The sequence below is a fragment of the Dipteris shenzhenensis genome, chromosome 30 (assembly GCF_047967505.1).
Source record: "Dipteris shenzhenensis isolate YYH24624 ecotype China chromosome 30, Dip_SZ_1.0, whole genome shotgun sequence".
Lineage (NCBI taxonomy): Eukaryota > Viridiplantae > Streptophyta > Polypodiopsida > Gleicheniales > Dipteridaceae > Dipteris > Dipteris shenzhenensis.
In genome coordinates this window covers 45,397,593-45,421,066 of record NC_141625.1, presented here as the reverse complement: position 1 = coordinate 45,421,066, position 23,474 = coordinate 45,397,593, and the positions used below count along the sequence as shown (strand labels likewise).

The 23,474-nt window shown below is 45.7% G+C and overlaps 1 protein-coding gene across 2 annotated transcripts in view; it reads right to left on the bottom strand.

The window, feature by feature from the left end:
- Positions 1–21,813, bottom strand: part of CSTF77 (Tetratricopeptide repeat (TPR)-like superfamily protein) — a 149,980-nt gene extending 128,167 nt beyond the window's left edge. For both annotated transcript variants that reach the window (XM_087401663.1, XM_087401664.1), the window contains exons 1-2: positions 21,333–21,813; positions 21,028–21,105 (exon numbers count right to left, since the gene is read on the bottom strand). In XM_087401663.1, the coding sequence (XP_087257789.1) occupies positions 21,028–21,105; positions 21,333–21,446 (192 nt within the window). In that variant the 5' untranslated portion in view covers positions 21,447–21,813. The remainder of the gene's footprint in view (positions 1–21,027; positions 21,106–21,332) is intronic.
- Between the last annotated feature and the right edge of the window lie 1,661 nt (positions 21,814–23,474).

Here is a 23,474-nt window from a genome sequence, read left to right as displayed (position 1 = left end):
AACCAGCCTGTTCCAAAGAAACCCACCTTACTGCCTAGGGAATCTCTGGTACAGGGCTAACGGCCAAGTGGGGGGACTATACAACCAACAAATCCCTTGCAAAGCGAATATGTAGAAAACTCTTGCAGGGCAAGCCTTACAGAAATGTGTGCGCCTCGCGACAGTCGCCCTAGAGCTCGGGGTCCCATGCTCCTAGGTGGAGCACAGGGTGTAGATGATATCCTGCTAGATGGCGACCAAGGTAGCCGAGGGTGGAACCGGATGCTCGCCCTGTCCTAGGTGACTTAGAATTCCATCCTCTTTTAGGGGCTTTCCACAACCCTATTTGGGTGAACGACCCTTCTTCCGAGCCTCTCCATCAACATTTTCGTGCTCATTACACAGGATTTTGTTATCCATTTCTCCTTGCCTATATTCGAGCTTCTCTCTCCAGGGCCAATCACCATGGTGTTGGAAAGGTCACCTCCCCATCTGTAAGCCCCCATATGAGGAGAGCATGGGGGAGGGAGACCTAGGGCATTACCCAACAGAAAAAGAGAGAAAGGGGCTGCCACATAGACAGCATCATGGCTGTCATGTGGGCAGCACATCTAGAACTGTTATGGGCAGGACAGAGGGCCAGAAAAGTGCGGAAGCATGGCAGATCTGTACGGATTACAGATGCCTGCTGTACGGCTGGTTTCAGGGTCACGTACGGAGCTCAGGCAGGAGCCCTAGAGCTGGAACAAGCCCGGAGCAGAGGCAAGACAGTCTGGGATAGATTGCGATGGATCTAGACAGGAGGCGCACTGGCTGCAGTAGGTTTTGGGGGGGGGGCTGCACCCTGTATTTATAGGGCATCTACCCTTGAAAGTTCGGCCAAGGGCCCTTGTAATGAGTGCCCCAAAAGGGCAGCCCACAGTCCCATAAATAGGGAGCTGTGGGTCGGTTTTGGTCGGCCAGGGGCAGGTGGCTGAACCGACCAGCAGTCGGCCCTTTCTAGGGCTGCTGGGTCGGTTGGCTGGCCAGGCCCTTGGGGCCTATATAAGGAGGCCATTCAGGCCTCATTTGATCATCATCTGGAGCAGCAATTCCAACAGCAGAAGGAGCAGCAGCAGGGCTACCTTTGGGCCTACAGTCAGGAGGAGAAAGAAGTACCTTGTGCTGCAGACTTAGCTTGCAGGAGGCTGCCCACCTAGACTGGTTTCCAGACAGCAAGGTGGAGAAGATCATTCTAGACGGAAAGTCTACTCACGCTCAAGGTGGAGCACGCGGACTCTAGTCTAGAGATAGCCAGCAGATAGGAGAAGGACTTTGTGGTAAGATCAGAGGACCACACCATTGGTGGGACTCTAGATCTGTCACTCTTGTATTGTGTCCATAGTTGTGGACGGAAATATATTATTTGGTGGTTTCTCTATCTAGTTTGGTTCATTGTCTATTGATGACTCTGCACACCTATTGAATGCACATAAGTAAAGAAGTTTGTGATTCCACACCCACACCGCACACTGTGTGAGCTCCTGGGCATTATTTCCGCTGCGTGTACCCTCTGTCGGGTATTTTCTAACATGGTATCAGAGCCCAAGTAGGAGGCTCACAGGTGTGGGAGCCTGAAGGCAGGGACCTTGCTGAAGGACGACCCTGATTCAGAAGCTCTAGGGAATCGACTTCCACGACTGGAGGATTGTGCCCTTGCGAGAAGGAGGGTGACTCAGGTTCAGTCAGGTGAGTTCAGAGTTCTGGTTTACTGAATTTGAGTTTGGTTGACTTTGTTGTGTGGTATATACAGCAGAGATGTCGCCATCTACAGCCTCTTCAGCCCCTACTATCCCTTCCTCCTCCTCCAGTCTTCTCTCTTTCACTATCCCTAACTTTGGAGAGTCTGGGAACCTGGACGGGACTAATTACCCGATCTGGAAAGTGAAGATCCGGAGTCATTTAGTGGCTCGGAAGTTGTGGAAGCTGACCACGGGAGAGGAGTCGAAGCCGGAAGACTTGGTGGACAGTAAAGGGAAGGTACTCATGGCAGTAGACAGAGAGGAGCTTGAAGCTTGGGAAGAAAGAGATGCCCATGCCCTGGCAATAATCATAGGGACTACGGCGGACTCTGTTCTTCCGCATATCCAGCTGGCCGAGACGTCAGTGGAGGCGTGGGCCACCCTGAAGGATCTGTACGAGACAGATAATACCTCCGGATCGTGCTTCTTCAACATCAACTCTACAATCTTGATATGGAAGAAGGCGATACGGTACATAGCCATTTGACGAAGGTCAAGGTGGTGTGGGATCAGCTGGTAGCAATTGGTCAGAAGACAGGCTCATGCCATCTGGCCTTGATGGTACTGAGGAGATTGCCTCGGAGTTTCAAGAGCTTTGTTACGGCTGTGACAGCAGGACAGAGGACCAAACCTCTGACATTTGATGAGTTGTCCATTATTGCTACAGGAGGAAGCTCGGGAGAAGCTCTACAACGAGGACAAAGACGACAAGGCGATGTTGGTAAAGGATTCCGCTGGTAAAGGAAAGGGCAAGCCTAACGGTGGCAAGTCCAATAAAGATAACTCTGACGATGAGGGGACTTCGAAGAGGAAGCACAAGAAGAAGTGTTTCTATTGTGATACGCCCGGACATTTTGCAAAGGACTGCAGAAAGAAAAAGGCGGATCTGAAAAACAAAAAGGATTCTGACTCAGATTCAGAGGGAAAGGCCAAAGCTAATGTGGTAGTCGAAGAATTGTTCCCGGTGACATCACCGAGTGTTACCGAGGTAAAGTATGTTGATCCAGAAGTCACAGTAAGGATAGAGATGTGGGTCGACGAGGAGTCAGATGCCTTTGTGAAGGTGAAGGACAATATGGAGCGCTTGGTACCTTCCAGGTGTGTAGCTGTTGATACTGACACGAGGGTGGATTCCATGGAAAGCCCTGGGGTCTCATGGTCAGATGAATGCTGGACTTCAGAAGGGGACAGTACAGGATTACACAGGATCTTGGCGGGTGCCTCATTGAGATACAGGGTTTGCTTTCAGAGTGAACATTCAGGCAGTACAATAGTCTGGTATGTATTTGATATTCTGCATTTGAGCCTTTATAGCATGCTGTGGGGAGATTCTGCTCTTCATTTGTCTCAGGTGATAAGAGATTGGAAGGAATTGGCCTTCTTCGAAGGCAGAAGAGGGAGTATTGGTGCTTCTTCAAATCTCGGACACAGATTGCTAGAAGGTGGTGGACAAAGAGTACTGAAGCCAGAAGAGTACCTGCTTGAGAACTCAGCGAGAGTTCATGGTCCAGATTATCTTGAATATTGAAACAGACCCTCAGAGCATGGTGCCTGGAAGAGTCCAGGTTGTTCACTCATTATGAGGGGGACGACTGGAAGATCGTGACGCCTGGGTTGCTCAAGTTCAGAGGCGGGAATGCGACTGAAGGAGGTGCTACTAGGAGGTGCTACCAGAGATGGACCTATGTACCAGGATGGTGTGCGGAAGCAGAACCGGATCTGGTGGAGCAGGAGCCACTGGATGCAAAGCCAGGAAAAGATTTCGACACCGAAAGGTTCCAGAGGACTACGACCAAGGAGTTACTGGAGCATCTTCATCGACGTGTTGGCATTGGGCTGAGATGTGTCGGTGAGAGGGGGTGTTGGAAAGGTCACCTCCCCATCTGTAAGCCCCCATATGAGGAGAGCATGGGGGAGGGAGACCTAGGGCAGTACCCAACAGAACAAGAGAGAAAGGGGCTGCCACATAGACAGCATCATGGCTGTCATGTGGGCAGCACATCTAGAACTGTTATGGGCAGGACAGAGGGCCAAAAAAGTGCGGAAGCATGGCAGATCTGTACGGATTACAGATGCCTGCTGTACGGCTGGTTTCAGGGTCACGTACGGAGCTCAGGCAGGAGCCCTAGAGCTGGAACAAGCCCGGAGCAGAGGCAAGACAGTCTGGGACAGATTGCATCTAGACAGGAGGTGCACTGGCTGCAGTAGGTTTTGGGGGGGGGCTGGACCCTGTATTTATAGGGCATCTACCCTTGAAAGTTCGGCCAAGGGCCCTTGTAATGAGTGCCCCAAAAGGGCAGCCCACAGTCCCATAAATAGGGAGCTGTGGGTCTGTTTTGGTCGGCCAGGGGCAGGTGGCTGAACCGACCAGCAGTCGGCCCTTTCTAGGGCTGCTGGGTCGGTTGGCTGGCCAGGCCCTTGGGGCCTATATAAGGAGGCCATTCAGGCCTCATTTGATCATCATCTGGAGCAGCAATTCCACCAGCAGAAGGAGCAGCAGCAGGGCTACCTTTGGGCCTACAGTCAAGAGGAGAAAGAAGTACCTTGTGCTGCAGACTTAGCTTGCAGGAGGCTGCCCACCTAGACTGGTTTCCAGACAGCAAGGTGGAGAAGATCATTCTAGACGGAAAGTCTACTCACGCTCGAGGTGGAGCACGCGGACTCTAGTCTAGAGATAGCCAGCAGATAGGAGAAGGACTTTGTGGTAAGATCAGAGGACCACACCATTGGTGGGACTCTGGATCTGTCACTCTTGTATTGTGTCCATAGTTGTGGACGGAAATATATTATTTGGTGGTTTCTCTATCTAGTTTGGTTCATTGTCTATTGATGAGTCTGCACACCTATTGAATGCACATAAGTAAAGAAGTTTGTGATTCCACACCCACACCGCACACTCTGTGAGCTCCTGGGCATTATTTCCGCTGCGTGTACCCTCTGTCGAGTATTTTCTAACATGGTATCAGAGCCCAAGTAGGAGGCTCACAGGTGTGGGAGCCTGAAGGCAGGGACCTTGCTGAAGGACGACCCTGATTCAGAAGCTCTAGGGAATCGACTTCCACGACTGGAGGATTGTGCCCTTGCGAGAAGGAGGGTGACTCAGGTTCAGTCAGGTGAGTTCAGAGTTCTGGTTTACTGAATTTGAGTTTGGTTGACTTTGTTGTGTGGTATATACAGCAGAGATGTCGCCATCTACAGCCTCTTCAGCCCCTACTATCCCTTCCTCCTCCTCCAGTCTTCTCTTTCACTATCCCTAACTTTGGAGAGTCTGGGAACCTGGACGGGACTAATTACCCGATCTGGAAAGTGAAGATCCGAAGTCATTTAGTGGCTCGGAAGTTGTGGAAGCTGACCACGGGAGAGGAGTTGAAGCCGGAAGACTTGGTGGACAGTAAAGGGAAGGTACTCATGGCAGTAGACAGAGAGGAGCTTGAAGCTTGGGAAGAAAGAGATGCCCATGCCTTGGCAATAATCATAGGGACTACGGCGGACTCTGTTCTTCCGCATATCCAGCTGGCCGAGACGTCAGTAGAGGCGTGGGTCACCCTGAAGGATCTGTACGAGACAGGTTACCTCCCGGATCGTGCTTCTTCAGCATCAACTCTACAATCTTGATATGGAAGAAGGCGATACGGTACATAGCCATTTGACGAAGGTCAAGGTGGTGCGGGATCAGCTGGTAGCAATTGGTCAGAAGACAGGCTCATGCCATCTGGCCTTGATGGTACTGAGGAGATTGCCTCGGAGTTTCAAGAGCTTTGTTACGGCTGTGACAGCAGGACAGAGGACCAAACCTCTGACATTTGATGAGTTGTCCATTATTGCTACAGGAGGAAGCTCGGGAGAAGCTCTACAACGAGGACAAAGACGACAAGGCGATGCTGGTAAAGGATTCCGCTGGTAAAGGAAAGGGCAAGCCTAACGGTGGCAAGTCCAATAAAGATAACTCTGACGATGAGGGGACTTCGAAGAGGAAGCACAAGAAGAAGTGTTTCTATTGTGATACGCCCGGACATTTTGCAAAGGACTGCAGAAAGAAAAAGGCGGATCTGAAAAACAAAAAGGATTCTGACTCAGATTCAGAGGGAAAGGCCAAAGCTAATGTGGTAGTCGAAGAATTGTTCCCGGTGACATCACCGAGTGTTACCGAGGTCAGGTATGTTGATCCAGAAGTCACAGTAAGGATAGAGATGTGGATCGACGAGGAGTCAGATGCCTTTGTGAAGGTGAAGGACAGTATGGAGCGCTTGGTACCTTCCAGGTGTGTAGCTGTTCATACTGACACGAGGGTGGATTCCATGGAAAGCCCTGGGGTCTCATGGTCAGATGAATGCTGGACTTCAGAAGGGGACAGTACAGGATTACACAGGATCTTGGCGGGTGCCTCATTGAGGTACAGGGTTTGCTTTCAGAGCGAACATTCAGGCAGTACAACACTCTGGTATGTATTTGATATTCTGCATTTGAGCCTTTATAGCATGCTGTGGGGAGATTCTGCTCTTCATTTGTCTCAGGTGATAAGAGATTGGAAGGAATTGGCCTTCTTCGAAGGCAGAAGGGGAAGTATTGGTGCTTCTTCAAATCTCGGACACAGATTGCTAGAAGGTGGTGGACAAAGAGTACTGAAGCCAGAAGAGTACCTGCTTGAGAACTCAACGAGAGTTCATGGTCCAGATTATCAGGAAATATTCACTGGTGGCAGACCTTGCCAAAGGAAGGACGGGTTGAAACAGACCCTCAGAGCATGGTGCCTGGAAGACTCCAGGTTGTTCACTCATTATGAGGGGGACGACTGGAAGATCGTGACGCCTGGGTTGCTCAAGTTCAGAGGTGGGAATGCGACTGAAGGAGGTGGTACCAGAGGTGCTACCAGAGATGGACCTGTGTACCAGTATGGTGTGCGGAAGCAGAACCGGACCTGGTGGAGCAGGAGCCACTGGATGCAAAGCCAGGAAAAGATTTCGACACCGAAAGGTTCTAGAGGACTACGACCAGGGAGTTACCGGCGCATCTTCATCGACGTGTTGGCATTGGGCTGAGATGTGTCGGTGAGAGGGGGTGTTGGAAAGGTCACCTCCCGATCTGTAAGCCCCCATATGAGGAGAGCATGGGGGAGGGAGACCTAGGGCATTACCCAACAGAAAAAGAGAGAAAGGGGCTGCCACATAGACAGCATCATGGCTGTCAGGTGGGCAGCACATCTAGAACTGTTATGTGCAGGACAGAGGGCCAGAAAAGTGCGGAAGCATGGCAGATCTGTACGGATTACAGATGCCTGCTGTACGGCTGGTTTCAGGGTCACGTACGGAGCTCAGGCAGGAGCCCTAGAGCTGGAACAAGCCCGGAGCAGAGGCAAGACAGTCTGGGACAGATTGCGATGGATCTAGACAGTAGGCGCACTGGCTGCAGTAGGTTTTGGGGGGGGGGCTGGACCCTGTATTTATAGGGCATCTACCCTTGAAAGTTCGGCCAAGGGCCCTTGTAATGAGTGCCCCAAAAGGGCAGCCCACAGTCCCATAAATAGGGAGCTGTGGGTCGGTTTTGGTCGGCCAGGGGCAGGTGGCTGAACCGACCAGCAGTCGGCCCTTTCTAGGGCTGCTGGGTCGGTTGGCTGGCCAGGCCATTGGGGCCTATATAAGGAGGCCATTCAGGCCTCATTTGATCATCATCTGGAGCAGCAATTCCACCAGCAGAAGGAGCAGCAGCAGGGCTACCTTTGGGCCTACAGTCAGGAGGAGAAAGAAGTACCTTGTGCTGCAGACTTAGCTTGCAGGAGGCTGCCCACCTAGACTGGTTTCCAGACAGCAAGGTGGAGAAGATCATTCTAGACGGAAAGTCTACTCACGCTCGAGGTGGAGCACGCGGACTCTAGTCTAGAGATAGCCAGCAGATAGGAGAAGGACTTTGTGGTAAGATCAGAGGACCACACCATTGGTGGGACTCTGGATCTGTGTCACTCTTGTATTGTGTCCATAGTTGTGGACAGAAATATATTATTTGGTGGTTTCTCTATCTAGTTTGGTTCATTGTCTATTGATGAGTCTGCACACCTATTGAATGCACATAAGTAAAGAAGTTTGTGATTCCACACCCACACCGCACACTGTGTGAGCTCCTGGGCACTATTTCCGCTGCGTGTACCCTCTGTTGGGTATTTTCTAACACATGGCACCGAAGCGTGTCCCTCGAGATGTATCGCATGACACTGATGAGGCTCCTCAAAATGGGCAAGTGCCTACCACAGTGGTTGCATCCACTAAAAACTGTGTTTGCGCTAGGGTAAGCAGCCTGCACCCCAGCAAGGGGACCATTCAGACAATCAAGATGTTTTGTCTGCCCCACGCAGGGGTTTTATGGCAGATGCCCGTCGTGCCTATGAGCATCAATCTTCTGGACCATTGCACGTACACCAGCTTGGGGATTATCTGGACATAGATGATGCATTTTCTGTGCCACAGAGCACCTTCTTGTAGATGTCAGGCCATCTTTTGGCTCTCAGCTTTCTGCATCTATGCAGGCTGAGCCGTCTCTTTTGGGCCGACCCGTTGGTGTGCATCAGGCTAGTGCTCCTTTCACCGCACCAGCGAGTATGCCTGGAGTAAACTTGGGTTTATATGGCAGCCCACACCCCTGGGAGAGAGGTCAGTCCTCTTCTTAGCCCTTTGGTATGCCATCATTCCAGAGAGATGCATTTGGCAGAGAGACCCAACCCGGACTTCATGCACCTATCGCTCCGCCAGCGAGCACATATAGCAAGACACAGCCAGTGCATCAGATGGCAGCAGCTTCGACGCAACAGGGGGTTGGTGGTGGGCAGCCACCCACTTTTGATCACATGTTGGCAGATTCTTTGTGTTCATACAGGGCCCTACCTGAGGCCATCAAACTTGAGATGCCCTTCTTCGATTATGTGAACCTCAAGCATGATGATGCCCGCATTTTTGGAGGCTACACACACAAGAATTATGCAGCCAAGGATATGAAGGACAAACTCATAGTGCATAAGTTTAAATGGGACACTCGCACTCCCAATGAGTTGGAGGAGTGGCTCACGAAGCTGGAAGACTATTTCCGCTTCTACCACAAGTTTGAGGAGGAGCGCATCATTTTTTCAAGTATGCATATGCAAGACTATGCCCACACATGGTGGCGATACATGACGGATTCGCCTCAGAAACCAACCACTTGGAGGGGTTTCAAAGGATTGATGGTCACTACATTTGTCTCTCCGCTTGTATTGGATCAATACTTGGCTGAATTTTATGCCTTGTCACAGACCGGTATGGTCCAAGAGTACTTGCAACGTTTTTGGAGGCTTTCCCTGTTTGTGCAGGATGTATCTAAAAAGGGAAAGCTGCTGCGTTTGCAAAAGTATTTGAGCCTAAATATGCTGGCAAGCACAGAAATGCCATGGGCAGCTCACACGCTATGGGGTATGACACTGAGCGAAGCCTAAGTTTGCTGAGTGGACTGACAAGAAATCTGCAGCAGCACCATTTCCTCGCTTTCCTATTGTCTCGGGTAGTAAGATGCCATATGCCAAGCCTTACAGGTATCCTGATGCCAAGCCGGGACGCAAGCCTACTGCTGGAAATGAGCAGGCTGAGATAAAACAGCATACACAGGCAATAATGGACAGCAGAAAGAAGGCCAACTTATGTTTTAAATGTGGTGAAAGATGGACTCCTGAGCATAGGAATGTGTGCAAGATGCACAATAGTGGTACTGCCAAGCTCAACATGATCATTGACCTCTCAGATGACGAGGATTTGTTTGATGCCCCAGGTTCTTTGGATACGTCTCAGGATGAGATGGCACATACACATGATGCAGCTAAGGCTCCCGACACTAGAGCCACGAAGGGCACTGACTTTCCTTTTGATCCTGGTGGTGCTACTGCGCATGACACTCATGCTTCGCACTCGTATGAGATTCTGCCCACTGGTGGCATGAGAGGCCGTAGGCCAACACTCTTTTCTGTGGAGCATCACGATGCGATACCTTTTTATGCACGTGAAGATGCAGGTGGTAATGCTCATGTGAACGAAAATGAGGTTTATTGGGATGCCCAGCCAACACTTTATACTATTTCCATGCATGTCCTGATGGGTGCCAAAAGTGTTGATACTATCAGATTAACAGGGATAATTAATGGCAAGATTGTGCATGTGTTGGTGGACAGCGGTAGCACCCACAGTTTTGTTAACAGCAAGACCTTACAAAGGGTGGGACTGATTGCTACTGAGATAGACCATGGGCTGAGAGTAGAAGTGGCCAATGGACAGCATATGATCGGTAGATCTTGTTGCCAAGATGTAAGGATTAAGTTCTCTGATGACTATACATTTGCAGGTGATCTCTTGGCACTTGACATGGGCCCAATAGATGTTGTCCTGGTTGCAATCACTGGGCAAAATCAGCATGGATTTCAATGCCTTAACACTCAGCTTTGTCCACAGGGATGGATCAGTTACATTGCATGGTATTGCAGCTCCTAAATTGCAGGTCATTTCAGCAAGGCAGTTGGCCAGAGAGCTCAAGAGGGGCAGCGCCATATATGCATTAAATGTGTTAGTAACTAAAGAGGGTGGTGTTAGAAAATACCCAACAGAGGGTACACGCAGCGGAAATAATGCCCAAGAGCTCACACAGTGTGCGGTGTGGGTGTGGAATCACAGACTTCTTTACTTATGTGCATTCAATAGGTGTGCAGACTCATCAATAGACAATGAACCAAACCAGATAGAGAAACCACCAAATAATATATTTCCGTCCACAACTATGGACACAATACAAAAGAGACAGATCCAGAGTCCCACCAATGGTGTGGTCCTCTGATCTTACCACAAAAGTCCTTCTCCTATCTGCTGGCTATCTCTGGACTAGAGTCCGCGTGCTCCACCTTGAGCGTGAGTAGACTTTCCGTCTAGAATGATCTTCTCCACCTTGCTGTCTGGGAACCAGCCTAGGTGGGCAGCTTCCTCGCTAAGTCTGCAGCCCTGCTAGCACCTCTCTATCCTCCTGAAAGTAGGTCCAGAGGGTGGCTACCTGCTGCTCCTTTCTGCTCTTGATCTGCTGCTGCAAGTGATGTAGAAATGAGGCCTGAGGCCTCTCCTTTTATAGGGCCCAAGGCCCCCCTTGAACCAACCGACCAGCCAGCCCTAAATGGGCCGACTGGCTGGTCTGTAGCAGCCCTAACCAACCGACCAGTTGGTTGGCTGGTTGGCTGCCTTTCTAGCCCTATTTAAGGCCCTTTGCTGGCCCTTGTTCCAGGCAGGGTCCAGCCCCTTTGCTGCTGCTGTCCTACCACCTGCCAGCCCTGCTTGCAGACCATAGACCTGCCCATAGTCTTTGCCAAGGACCCTGTCATGCAAGCACCTCTGCCAGGCCCTTCTACAGCGCTGTACAGTTCCGTACATTGCTGATGTCATCGCGCCTTCCATAGGGTCCTGCTGCAGTCCACTGAGTGCCTCATGCCAGGCCTGATCCAAGGCATTGTGTCCCCGCCATCTTCCTGCACATGAGCTGCTCCTGATGCAGCCTTTCATCCTTGGGATACCCCACCAACCATGAATGCTCCAGATTTGTCCCAGATCCACACATCCAGGTAATCTCTCTTTGGGCACATCCTGCCCTAGGTCTCCCTCCCCCACGCTCTCCTCATTTGGGGCCTTACAGATGGGGAGGTGACCTTTCCAACAGGTGGCACTCCCCGTGTTGATGATTGTGAGATGCAGAGATTGCTCTCAGAGTTTGCAGATGTGTTTGCTGATTTGCCATCACAGTTGCCTCCGAGAAGAGATGTAGATCATGCCATAATCCTGGAACCTGGCAGTAAGCCAATCAATAAGGCCCCATACCGACTCTCTAAGGTAGAACGAGAAGAAGTGGCAACTTAAGCGAGGGACTTACTTCAGAAAAGTTTCATCACTCATAGCACTTCTCCTTTTGCATCAACTGTGCTCCTAGTGAAAAAGAAGGATGGTTCTTACCGTATGTGCATTGACTACAGAGACTTGAATAAGGTCACCATCAAAAACAAGTTTCCCATCCCCAGGATAGATGACCTATTGGATGAACTCAAGGGTGCTCAGTTTTTCACTAAGATCGATTTGAGGTCCCGCTACCATCAGATTAGAATGATAGTTGGGGATCAGCACAAGACAGCCTTTCGCACGGAGAGGGGACTGTATGAGTTCAAGGTGATGCCTTTAGGATTGACTAATGCACCAGCTACCTTCCAGGCACTCATGAACAAGATTTTGCAGCCTCTCCTTTTCAAATATGTGCTGGTATTTTTTGATGACATCCTCATTTACAGCAAGGATAAGCATGAGCACATCAGACATGTCAAGCAAGTGCTGGTAATTTTGAGGTTGCATCAGCTTTATGCTAAAGCCAGCAAATGCACTTTTATGGCAAAAGAGGTTGAGTATCTTGGTCACATTGTGAGCAAGGATGGCATTCGAGTGGATCCTACAAAGGTGAAATGCATTGAGGATTGGCTGCAGCCACGCAACCCTACTCAGTTGAGGGGATTTCTAGGTCTTGCTTCCTTCTTCAGGCGCTTTATTCGCAAGTTTGCCAAGAAGAAGGATGCTTTTATGTGGTCTACAGATGCACAACGCAGCTTTGAAGACCTGAAATTCGCCCTCACTCATGCTTCTGTGTTGGTATGCCTGATTTTTCACATACTTTCATTGTGGAGGCAGATGCCAGTGGCAAAGGATTACGGGCTGTGCTAAGACAGGAACACGGGGTAATTGCTTTTGAAAGCAAGAAATTGGATGCCAAGGAACTAGATTATCATGTGTATGATCAGGAAATGTTGGCTATCCTCCATGCTTTCGAAAAATGGCACCACTACCTGTACGGTAGCAAAATCAAGGTTGAGACAGATCATAGGACACTCAAGTATTTCCTTACGCAGCCCAACGTGTCAAATGTGGGCTTGCAGTTTGTCTGCCATTTCTACCATCTACCAGGAGTGGATTCGTGGTATTCAGGAAGAATACATGCAGGATTGTAAGGCAGCTTCTGTATTTGTGGAGTTACAGAGGCCATCGAGCCAGGGGCATGCTGAATTTAAGCTGCATAATGGGCTGTTGTGGTGCAAGGACAGAATTTAATTGGTGCCAGATTCAAAGTACCGACTGCTGGTCTTACAGGAAATGCACTCATCTCCTATGGCAGGACATGCGGGTATTACGAAGACATATGAAAAGGTCAAACAGAGCTTTATCTCGGATGGCTTGTGGCGGGATGTAGTTAAATTTGTCAATGAATGTTTGCCCTGCCAGCAAAATAAAGTGGACAGCCGGTTACCCGCGGGTCTCTTGCAGCCATTACCTATTCCAGAAGGAAAATGGAGACACATTGCCATGGATTTCATCACAGGGTTGCCTTCCACAGAGCGGGGATGGGATAGCATTTTTGTGGTGGTTGACAGAATGACAAAGCAGGCCCATTTCATACCCACTAAGACCCGTTATTCAGCATCACAGGTTGCTTGGCAGTTCATCGTTTCCCTCGGGAGATTGTCAGCGACAAAGATGCAAAATTTATGGGTCACTTTTGGCAGGAATTATTTACAGCAATGGGTACTTCTCTTACACCTAGCACTGCTTACCACCCTGAGACGGATGGACAGTCAGAAAGGGTGAATAAATGGCTGGAGGAGTATTTGAGGCATTTCTGTCATGACACACAAAAGTCTTGGAATAAGTCATTGGCACTTGCTGAATTTTGTTACAACAGTACAAAGCACATCTCTATTGGCATGAGCCCTTTCGAGGCTATGTATGGATGCATAGTGGGTATGCCATCTTTAGTTGCAGACATAGCTGTGAAAAATCAGCAAGAAAGAAATGACTTGGAGAGTATGGATGCCCTTCTGCAATTGGCTAAAAAGAATATGCAGGATGCCCATGCCAAGCAGAAGAAGTATGCGGATGAACACAGGAGGTATCTGTCTTTTGAAGTAGGGGATTATGTGCACTTACGCCTCCATAAGAACCGTTATGCCTCGCTGAAAGGTAACACCAGCACGAAGCTTGCTCACAGGTATTACAGTCCCTATAGAATCATCCGCAAAGTTGGCGAGGTGGCGTATGAGTTGGAGCTACCCAGGACCTCAAGGATTCATAATGTTTTCCATGTGTCCTTGCTGAAGCCACATGTCGGACAGCATGTCCAAGTCCTTCCTGAGCTACCACCTATGGATGAGGAGGGCCACATACTCTATGTTCCGGAGCGCATCATGGGTTTCAAGGATCACGTACTCCGAAACAAAGTCTACACCGAGTATCTTATCAAATGGCAAGGGTTCCCTGAGGATGAGAGCTCATGGCAGCCAAAGAGCATTGTCTAGGACAACCCCTATCTCCTACCGGGCTGACTATTATTTGCTGTTTGCTGCACTATTTAACAGCCCGCATATGAAATTTTAAGGGCAAAAAAGGGATGGCTGTAATGAAGGGATAAAAGAGGCCAAGTTAGAGGCCCTTTTGGTGGTATACGTGGAGGGACTATATAAGTCTCCATCCACCACCCCCTACTATGTACTTTTTGATGTGACATCTAATCCTATCTACTCTCCCTTCCTCCTTCCTGCCTGCGCTCACTCACTCTCTCTCTCTCTCTCTTCCCCACTCCCTCTCCATCTCTCCCTCTCTTTCCTACCTCATTCTCTCTCTCCTACCCTTTCCTCTCCTTCTTCCCCTTTCTCTCTCTCTCTTCTGCTCCTCTATCCCCCTTTCTCCAAATCTGTCCCTACCCCTTCACTACAATTCAAAGGGAAGTATCTCAATGATAAAGACTTCGGCATAGCACTACAAGTTCTTTCAAAAGATCAACCTTCGACTTCCGAACAGAAGATTTTCTCATCCTATTCTTATACGGACAACCTTCTGTATTATCAAGATCGCATCTGTGTCCCTCATGACAAGGATGTTCAACGTCTTTTGTTAAAAGAGCATCATGTAGTTCCTTATGCTGCCCATCCAAACATCAACAAGACTTACAGGTTACTCACTGCAACATACTATTGGCCTCAGATGAAGAGTGGCGTCATCAAAATGGTTACATCTTGCTTATCTTGTCAACAAATGAAAGCAAGCCGTCAACTTCCAGTAGGACTACTTCAGCCTCTTCCAGTTCCAACTGAAAGGTGGGAAAGTATTTCCATGGATTTTATTACAACACTACCACGATCCTCCAAAGGTAACGCTCAGATTATGATAATTCTTGATCAATTGTCCAAAATGGCCCACTTTGTTGCTTGCAAAAGAAGTGCACAAGCTCCGGACATCGCCAAACTCTTCATACAACACATCTTCCGACACCATGGATTGCCCAAGAATATGGTTTCCGACAGAGATCCTAAGTTTACCAGTCACTTTTGGATTTCACTGTTCGAATCTTTGGGTACAACTCTATTGTTCAGTTCAGCCTACCACCCAGAATCAGATGGTCAAACTGAAAGAGTCAACCGCCATCTTGGGAAGAGTATCTACCACTCTTTGAGTTTGCTTAGAATAACTCTTTCATAGTGCCATCAGCATGACTCCATTCCAAGTAGTTTATGGACACACTCCGATTGTACCAACGAATTTTGTACGTCAACATCGAGTGGCCCTAGCTGATCAACTGGTTCAAGAAATGCAAGACACTCTACTCCAAGTCAAGGATCATATGCGAAAGGCGCAAGAGCGGTATCAACAATCCGCCAACAAACATAGACGTCACCTGGAATTTGAAACTGGTGACATGGTGCTATTATTTGTAGCCCCACATCGCTACACGACGGTCAAGTCTGTGTTTCCTAAGTTGCGACCAAGATACTATGGACCTTTCCGGATCGTCAAAAGAAATTCACCTTTAAGTTACAAATTGGAATTGCCACCATCATGGAGTAAAATCCATCCAACATTTCATATTTCTTGGCTAAAGACGTACATTCCAGGCGATGAAGCAGTTCCTCCTGCAGGTAATTATATCCCCGAAATCAAAGATGATTATGTTCTCCTGAACGACCGACGCTACTTGGCAATCTGATGAAGACTTACAGCAGTACCTTGACATTTTACAGCAGTATTTTCAGAATTTACCGCGATATTTTCTATACCAGTTCATTATCTCCACCAAGGTCTTATTTTATGTGGGAGGGGATGTCACGATCTGTGACGTATTCCTTTCTCTATACCTTAGACTTATGGATGGTTTGATGAATGGACACTTGTGGAAGGGTATGCCCTTTCGACGAGACACTTCACTTCCTATGAGGCACCCATACAAATTTAGAAATTTTGTTGTTCTAAAGATCAAAAATCTACAAAGAAAATAAAAGAGAAAATGAAAGAGAAGAAAAAAGAGGTAAACAAAAAATTTTATGAAAAACAAAAGGAAGACATACTTAGCAAGCAAAGCAACACTTATGTCGTCATCAGTGCCCAAGCATAAGCAGCTATACTGCGTTTCTAAAGACCCGCGGAGTCTCTTGGGCAAACCCAGTGCTTACTAATAAAATACGTCAAATAAACAAAAGAGAATGAAAACAAGAAATAAAGAAGAAACGAAGCAGGTGATTAAGCAAAAATAAACAAGCGAGTCGAGAAACAAAAACTTCCAAAAAACTAGAAACTCTCTCTCTCTCTCTCTCTCTCTCTCTCTCTCTCTCTCTCTTTCTCTCTCTTTTAAAACATAAAAAGCTAAATGGCCCTTTACACTTGTGTATCGTTTCTACAAAGAGGCAAAAATACATTTCTAACTTAGAAAGCACAAGTATACTCAAACAAACTCTCTTTTGAAACTAAAAGAAAAACGGGCTATTCAGCTCCCCGCTTTTTGTTTTCAGCTTATGTTCAATCATTCTAAACAAACGCTGAAACACCATAGATAAAAGACTTCATATCTAAGAATGTGCGAACTTTTTTCATTATTTTCCTTGGATTATACCTCTTGTGTAATAGTAAAGTGATCAAATTACTACATTGAGTGATAAAAGACTCCTTAGTTGTACAAAGGCGGGAAAATCTATGGAATTGGGAAGAAATGACTCCATATTTTGCCAAATCAGAAATGTTTGAGTCAATGTGAGGCATTTTTATAATAGAAAACACAAGAATCCCCTCTTGAAGTGCAGTTCAGTTCACAAGAGTCACGAGGATAGATTCCTTCTCCAAAAGCTCTAGCGTCTTTGTACATAAAGTCTTGAAAGTTAGGAACATCTGGAACAAATAAATCATCTATAAAACGCCTAACTCACTAAGCTTATGTAAAATGATAGGGCAGGTATTGATAGAAATAAGACGTTGCATAAACTCAAATTCATGAGTGAAAAGATAAAAGTTTGCTAAAAGGACGGCACAATTAGTACCCATGGGGATTCCTATAACTTGTTGAAACAAAGAATCACCTATTGTGATGTAAAGATTATCTAAAAGAAAATCTATCCAAGAGCAAACATCTTCTACACTTACCACCTTTGTGTATCTTTTCTTTTTAGAACCTATGTCATGATCTTTATTTTTTAGCCACAAAAAGTCAAAGCATAAGGCTGTTTTCTCAACTTTTAGCACTTTGCATCTATCTTTGTCAAATCTCAGCTTGAAAACTTCAGCCACTAGCTTTTTAATTCTAAACTTCAAGTCTTCCAGCTCAATCTTTGTGTAAAGCGTGGTAAAATCATAGGTTTAAAGGAGAATAGGAGACTCTTTTTCCTGAATGCTTCGAGAGGAATTAAAAAATTTTACAACAAGAATCACTCCTACAGAGTCATTAAAATCCAGCTTGAGTTCGAGGGGACATCTGCCTCTTTTAATAAGTCCCTCCAAAGTTCATGGACACTAGGCAACATGGCTTTGAAGCAGTAGCTTAGCCATTTAGAGACATTCGTCAAAGTAGTCTCACAAGCAGCTGCAATAAATCTTGGCTTTTTTGGAGTTTTGTGAAATTTCCAAGCAGCACAAAGAAAAGGTATGCTTGGATTGCAAACAAACCTAGAAGACTTGCAAAAACTCTGATGTTTTGAGATCAAGCCCTTTTGAGAAACTAAGACAGGGGCGTAAGTTTTGGGGGACGAGTTCACTTCTCTCAAAAGACATTGTAAGTAAAACTTTTTGCAAATAAAAACAAAGTTATTGGAACATTTGTCCACATAAGAAATGACAAAATTCCTATGGAATTTTCGAAGAAGAGTTTCATCTTCTTTAGAAAGATGGTTACTTTTCTTTGAGCAATTAACCGAAGGGACTTCTTCTAGTTTCAAAGCAACTTTCTTCAAAATCTTCCCTTTCCATTCTGATAAGATATTTTTAACTCCTAAACATTCTTCTAATTGCAAAACAAACTTTGAGATTCCCTTATTGATAGCTTTTAAAAGGCAAGACTCTTTAAAAGAGTACAATCGAAATTTCGTGCCTTTCATGAAAAGGTCTCTTAGGTTACTAGAAAGCAAAATTGAGGTATCAGTTGTGACTACATGTCCTAAATCAGCATCAATAAAGCTTTGGAATCTCTTACTTTTACAACAACAAGGTTCTTTAAGGATAGAAGATTTTGAATGCTCTGAAAGCCTTTTACCTATCTCTCCATAGTTGAAAGCCTTTTGTCCTAAAGTTTTTACATACTTCCAAGCTACTACTGGATGCTTCCAAATTCTTCTCACAAAATGAGGAAGAGAATCCATTACTTCAGGAGACTTCAAAATGGAGTTTAAGCCTATCTTGTCAAGTGAGGGAGAAGTAAGAATACAAATCAAGAGTTCCTTATTTAGATAGACTTCTTTGCTTTGAAAGGAAGCTTTTACTTTTAAGAAGCGATCCAATGAAGTTTTAAGTTATATATAATGGAGCTTATTTAGATTCAAATCCTCAAAAGAGAAGTTTTCCAAGGCGCATTGAAGTTTAAAAAGAACTTTGACATTATATTTTTCAAAAACTTTTATTGAAAAAAGACCCAATGACATTAATCTATCTAGGTAGAGTAGTCTTCTTTTATAGTCTTGAGAAGCAAAAACTCTTGGAGCTGAGGAAGTTAAAGGAACTAAAGGAGGAGGGAGCGGAGGAAGAGGAAGTGAGGGAGGCAACTCACGAACTACATGTGAGATTGCAAGAGAGCTAGGACAACCTTGTAACATAATTTGGTTTCCATACGATGTTAGGTGTATGACTATGTTGGTAATGAGGTATGTTAAAGGGCTTGATATGAGTTCTCCACATCAAAGGGTTCTTTTTAGAGGTTCTTTTATTTTTACGAAGAGTTGATTTTCCTTCCAAATTAAAACCTCTTGGGAAGAAAGTGTGTAAAGTTCTCATCCAAAACAATTCACGAGGACGAACAACCTTGTAAAAGTCCTTGGCATTATTAAAAGTACAAGTTACTCAATGCAACTTGTTATTGGCCTCAAATGAAACGTGATGTCATTAAGATTGTTACACCTTCTTTGTCTTGCCAACAAATGAAAGCAATCATAAGACTTACCATCATGAATGACTCCTTCAGCCACAATCTATTCCAACTGAAAGATGGGAAAGCATCTCCATGGATTGCATTACAATCTTGCTTAGTTCCTCCAAATGTAATGCACAGATTATGGTAATCATTGATCAGATGTCCAAGATGGCACATTTTATCCCTTGTAAGAAGAGCGTTCAATCTCAAGATATCACACGGATACATTTTCTCACTCCATGGTGTACCAAAGCACATCATATCACACAAAGCATCGCAATGAATTGCATAACAATCTTGCCTAGTTTCTTCAAATGTAATGCACAGATGATGGTAATCATTGATCAGATGTCCAAGATGGCACATTTCATCCCTTGTAAGAAGAGTGTTCAATCTCTAGATATCACCACGGATATCCATACTATACATTTTCTCACTCCAAGGTCTACCAAAGCACATCATATCAGACAGAGATCCCAAGTTTACTAGTCACTTTTGGATTTCTCTCTTTGAGTCTTTGGGCATAGCAATACTCCTTAGTTTAGCATATCATCCAAAATTAGATGGTCATACTAAAAAGTCAACCAAGACTTTGAAGACATGTTAAAGTCACTAGTCAAGAATATCTTCTTGTGAAGACAACAACTCTTTCCTCACGACTCCTTTCCAAGCAATCTATGGACTGGTAGAAAAGATCCCACATGAGCCCACATTTCTCGATGGTTGGATGAATGGACACTTGTGGAGGGATATGCCCTTTCAACAAGTCACTTCCCATGCTTCACAAGAGCTACGACGCTCCCAAAGAAACACACACCTATGAAGAGGACACTTCTATTTATGAAGAAGACGCACACCTCTCTTTGTGCACACACCTTTTCATGTGTGGCTCCACTCTCTATATAAGAGAGGCCTCATTGTACGGATCAAACACTACAGACATTTTATGCAATACATATGTTCTTATTCTCTGCTATCATTATAGTTTCCTTTCTCCTCAGCTCACTGATGAAATTAGATTACTAGGATTTCTTATAGCATCAAACACACATCCAATCTTATCGCGTAGTTACCCATTGTATAACCAATTGTATTGACTTTGCATCCGAATCAAGCTGCTTCCGGCATAAGTTTGTAACCAAAGACTCTAAAATAAGAAACATTGGGTTTCCTACCCATGATTGCCTCCTCAAGTGATCACCATCCAATAACTTTGTGGGACATCTTGGATGCCCATGGCTACCATTTTTGGAGATGTCCTTACCCTAAGTAAGAACCCCTAATAATAATACATTACTTTGTTAACTATGGCGTTCGACTATCATGAGTCATGCGATATGTCTAAACCTTGTTACCAACAATAGGTGCAAGTCTTTTGCTCGTAACTATCACGAATGGAGCTCTACTAAATATTGTTAATCATGTTGTGTTCACAAGTAACCAGTACCTTCCTCAACTTTTCACAAGGCTGGTCATAAGGGTTGCTCTTGGTCAACCAGCATTATCGGGCCAACCATCTTTTTCTTGCTGTGATTACTCATTTTCATAGACGGCCTTCTCATAACCAGGACAAGCTTCAAGATAGGGACTTCATGTTCTCCAAGGCAAAGACCATAGTCTACACCCACCCGATCAGGGATCAACGTAGTTTTAGACGACGAACACAAAAAAAAAGCGAAAAACAAAGGGTTGCAAAGAAAGAAAAGGAGAAGTGAGTGCTTCGCTCTTTCCTTGTTTTTTTTCTTTTAATATGCGAATGAAAACGGGTGAACGCTTCAAGCTATCGATTCTCCAGCTGGTAGGTGTTTCGCTTGACCTGAGCTTCGCTACCAATAGTGTTCCAAGCTTCGGTGTCATATCGGTCTGCAACGATGCGCTCTCTTGCTCGCCGCTCCTGCATTAAAAGGTGCTTAGGAAATAAAAATTTACCCCCACAAACCCCTCACGTGATCCCGCAAAGCACAACTAGGAAAGAAAAAAAAAACCTAAAAACGCTGAATTTTGTAATAAACGGTATCAATATCATTCGGACGTGCAAGATGAACAATTCGGATTCTCTGATAGGCCCATCCCTTCGACGTCCACGAAAGACAGGGAGCTGCGAGCATTGGAATAGCTAACCTTTTCTGAATGCGCGGGACCAAGTTGAGCCAACAGCCTCGCCAAGGACGACATTGGACCTGCCGCTTCCGCCCTGGGAGTTGCTGGCCCATCTTTTAAGACAGGCCGGCTCATGGCTACTCAAGTCATGGCAGGCTCCAGTTTTGGCGCAGAGGAACCCCCTTCAAACCTCGCAGAAAGAGTTTTCGCCGTTTGTCGTTAGGTGAAGGAGAGAGTTTGCGTCCCATAACTCATGGACGAAAACCAACATGTGCCTAAAAGGCCGAGCAGAGCAGTGCACGAAAATTGAGAGAGAGAGAAAGAGAGAGAGCAATTTGAGGAATTGGTGGCTAGAGCAGTGCAAGCAACTCAAACGGTGTTACGTCTTGACATCTTGGGTTGGGTCTTGTTCGTTTCGTATGAGGGTGTGGCCTCTCTTCCCTCCCCCGCTTTGAGAGCCGCCTTTCTCTCTCAGCCTATTCATGCCGAGCATGGGGTAGACAAACTACGCAAATACCACGTCTTACTAGGTTGGGTTCCTAGCTGTTGAAACTCCGTTGAATGATGCCGTGCAAGTGCTTTTAATTCGTGCTACTTAAGAGGGATTGGTGGGTCTCAATATCATTTCAAAAGACTTAATGATGAATAAGATACAACTCAAGCAACTAAAGGCGTCCCAATCTCGACACCTGACGAGCCTCATGTCACACCTATTGGCTAAAAGATGAATGCATATGCATGGGAGCTATTGATTATGTAGTAAGATTGATTGTAATCATTGTGAAGGACATTGTTTGCCCCCCTTGTTCTTAGGAAGAATATGGCTCAAATGAACCAAACTATTGCATGATTACAAAACACAACAATGACAATCAAGACGAGCAACGACAAGGTGAAAATATGCACTAACCCGCAAAAACCACCAAAGGATCAAAGACTAAGAGATCCCAAGGTAGAGTAGTGTAGTGCTACGTGTGATAAAAAAGACAATCTCTGGGGATAGGATGACCTACAAGATAACGAACAGGCCTATCTACTCGATAGAGCCTAAAGGGTTGTTGGTAGAGGGCTACGTCCTTCAAAATTATCAAAACTCTCAAAAATTATACATATGGGTGAAATTGGCCTATTTTAGGTTCTAGCCAAACTAAAGAGTTTCAAACTGTTGAGAAGATAGCAAAACATTCCCTACAAACTTCATCGACAGCAATCAAGAGGGAGACTTGCTTGTACATGAACCTTGCACTAGAGTGCATCAATTAGGAGTAGTACCTGAGCTTCTTCACAAGCTGAGCATGTGAAAAGAGTTGCTCAAAGTTTGCCTACCAAAATTCCTACACTAAGTTCGAGCGTTGTTGTTCAAGTACACTGCGTTAAGGGGAGTCCCCCCAAACTCCCAAACTAAACGCTATACAAATTGATATTATACTAATCCAAATTACAATAAAGTAAAGGAAGAACTAGACCAATTGCTTTGAACAAGTTTCATCTATGCAGTTGAACAAAGTGATTGATTGTTTCCAATTGTCGTGGTAACTTAAAATTTTCATTTGTACCATAAGCTGAATGCCCAAAATGTATCACCAAATGGGATCGACATGAACTATTTTCATTCATCAAAGTAGGATGCACAAAAGATTGCCTTCATCTCATCAAGTGGGCTAGCAATGCATCAAGGTGTGCCATTTGGGCTAAAGAATGCACCTCTCTACTTTCCACCATAATGGGGCACGTGCTCTCTCTAATGTATCAATGGAGTAGTCGAATCAAGTGCATTGACTGTTGCCCCTCATTGAAGTCAAGGTATGGACCCCGAGTAGAAGGAATTGGGTTAGTACTTGTTAGCAAAAGCAACCTTTCCAAAAAAGATGCCACGTGATCAAAATCGCTTTAAAAGCATGGAGCTACATGCTTATTATAGGCCATTTGTATCACTAAGAGCCAATAAAAAGTCTTAAAAATATGGGTTTAACCTTGTGCAAGACTTGTCATATTGATGAGGTATACCGTATCCATTGGACAATTTGGCACTAAGTAGATGACATAAGGTTATACAAATTAACACATAAGGTTATACAAATTGGAAAATGGTGAACCTTGGGAGTCATTTCCTAGGTGCAAAGCATAGCAATCCATAAACAACTGCCAAAATTATAAGATTTG